Source organism: Fragaria vesca, linkage group LG1 (genome assembly GCF_000184155.1).
Source record: "Fragaria vesca subsp. vesca linkage group LG1, FraVesHawaii_1.0, whole genome shotgun sequence".
Classification (NCBI taxonomy): Eukaryota; Viridiplantae; Streptophyta; class Magnoliopsida; order Rosales; family Rosaceae; genus Fragaria; species Fragaria vesca.
In genome coordinates this window covers 22,015,797-22,017,610 of record NC_020491.1, presented here as the reverse complement: position 1 = coordinate 22,017,610, position 1,814 = coordinate 22,015,797, and the positions used below count along the sequence as shown (strand labels likewise).

The 1,814-nt window shown below is 35.7% G+C and overlaps 1 protein-coding gene across 1 annotated transcript in view; it reads right to left on the bottom strand.

Moving 5' to 3' along the window:
• LOC101310470 (GDSL esterase/lipase At5g37690-like) overlaps positions 1–438 on the bottom strand; it is a 3,048-nt gene extending 2,610 nt beyond the window's left edge. Inside the window, exon 1 of the mRNA XM_004289544.1 lies at positions 54–438. Within this exon, the coding sequence (XP_004289592.1) occupies positions 54–294 (241 nt within the window). The 5' untranslated portion in view covers positions 295–438. The remainder of the gene's footprint in view (positions 1–53) is intronic.
• Between the last annotated feature and the right edge of the window lie 1,376 nt (positions 439–1,814).

The window sequence follows — 1,814 nt, the reverse complement described above, 5'->3', positions numbered from 1 at the left end:
GAGAGAGAGAGAGATCAAAATAAGAGACTAGCTAGAGATCGATCAATACGTACATATTATATCACCAACAGTTCTTCCATTTGTGAATCTTCCAGTAGCCTGACCACCTTCATAATCGACCCCATACCAAGGATAATTCGACTTTGCAAGAGAATACTGCAAAAAATTGTTGTTTCCGACATCTGTTAATGAATCACCGAACACAAAAGTGGTTGGAGATGCTGCTGATGCCGCCATGGCTGCCATGCTTGTCAAAATAATGGTGGCTAGAGCCATCCCGAATACAGCTTCCATCTTTCAATCACACTGGTTAGTTACAAATCAACAAGAATATATAGAGAGAGACTTCAGAGGCAGCACATGCCATTTTCTAGTACGTAGGTGATCATTATATTTTCACCACTCTATATGGGAAGTAGCTAGTAACTTATTGTAGTGTGAGCACAACATTACGGTCATTACCTCTTAATCTTAACACATGCAAATTTGTTGAGTCCTTTCTTTCATTAGTTGGCCAACTCACTCTTTAAGTCAGCACAATTTCCTTTGTTAGGTATTACTTAAGTATATATTTGAACTGATTGTTTTACTCGATGGTTCAATGAAAGCAAATCTTAAAAGTAAAGTAGGCATAAGGGTTTTAAGTTCAATTTCTCTGCATAAATTTCTTAATTATTTGGCAGCCCACTTTGGTTGATTGGCTTCCAAGTAAACTGATCTGGTTGTGAAATTAGGGTTCTAGTGTCTGGTTGCCCACCTTCAGAAATCAGAACAAAGCTAGCTAAGGCAATACTGTTGTTTATATTAGCTGAAGATGCTTGGCCATTGCTCTGAAATCAGTACAGATTAAAGCGTATTATGAAACGTTTTTTCTTCATGTTTTCTTCTAGCAATGCATTTCAATTAGGAGAGCGATGATGCGGTAAAGAAAGGGGTAAAGTATTTATTGTCTTATGAAATCATAGCTTAGCTAGTACTGTGGCCAGGACCGGTCCTGAATAACCGGAGGTCCTGTGCAAACTTAAAGATGTGGCAAGATTATATATGCCTCTCTAACTGCGTCTTGATTCTTTCGCACCACCAATTACAATATTGTTCCTTGTTCATACCCTCATAAGTGACAAGAGCAGTATTACTCCGGAAATTATGAGGTCTCATATGGATTACGAATAATATATATATACTTTATTAAAAAAAAAGAAGGAAATAATATATATATAAGAAAATGTAAACAAGCATGAACAAATATAACGTCAGGAATAATAAGCATATTCAAACTAAGCGCGAAAAGAAAATAACTAGCAACCCAAGAATAAGATTTACAAAGCAACAATGCACTACGTTTCATATCAAATAAATAGTGTTATAGCATAATAATGTAACAATAAGAACTTGAAGATGAATATGATTATCCATAATGTTCTCTGTGAGGATAACAATCCAGTCAACAATTGAAAGATTTAAACCTCTAGAACGTTCTAATGGTCACATGTTTATTCCGGGATGAAATAAAAGGGATTTAAGCTAACAATGACATGGCCTCATAAGAAGATTACCCAAGTTGTAACTCACACATTAAAAACTAGCTGAATAAACATAGGTGCATTGCATTGCCTCTGTTTGGGCCCAATTTATAGAGTTAGCCCACGGACCGATACATGCGGTCCAAATTCAGTAAATATATTTATTTCTCATTGGGTAATTACTGATGAAAAATTGCAGAATCTCGTTAGGAATCAATCTTATAATTCGATTAGGAGAATATCTCTCCTGATTTGATTAGAGATTTGATTGCCTTGGAGAGTAAGTTATTG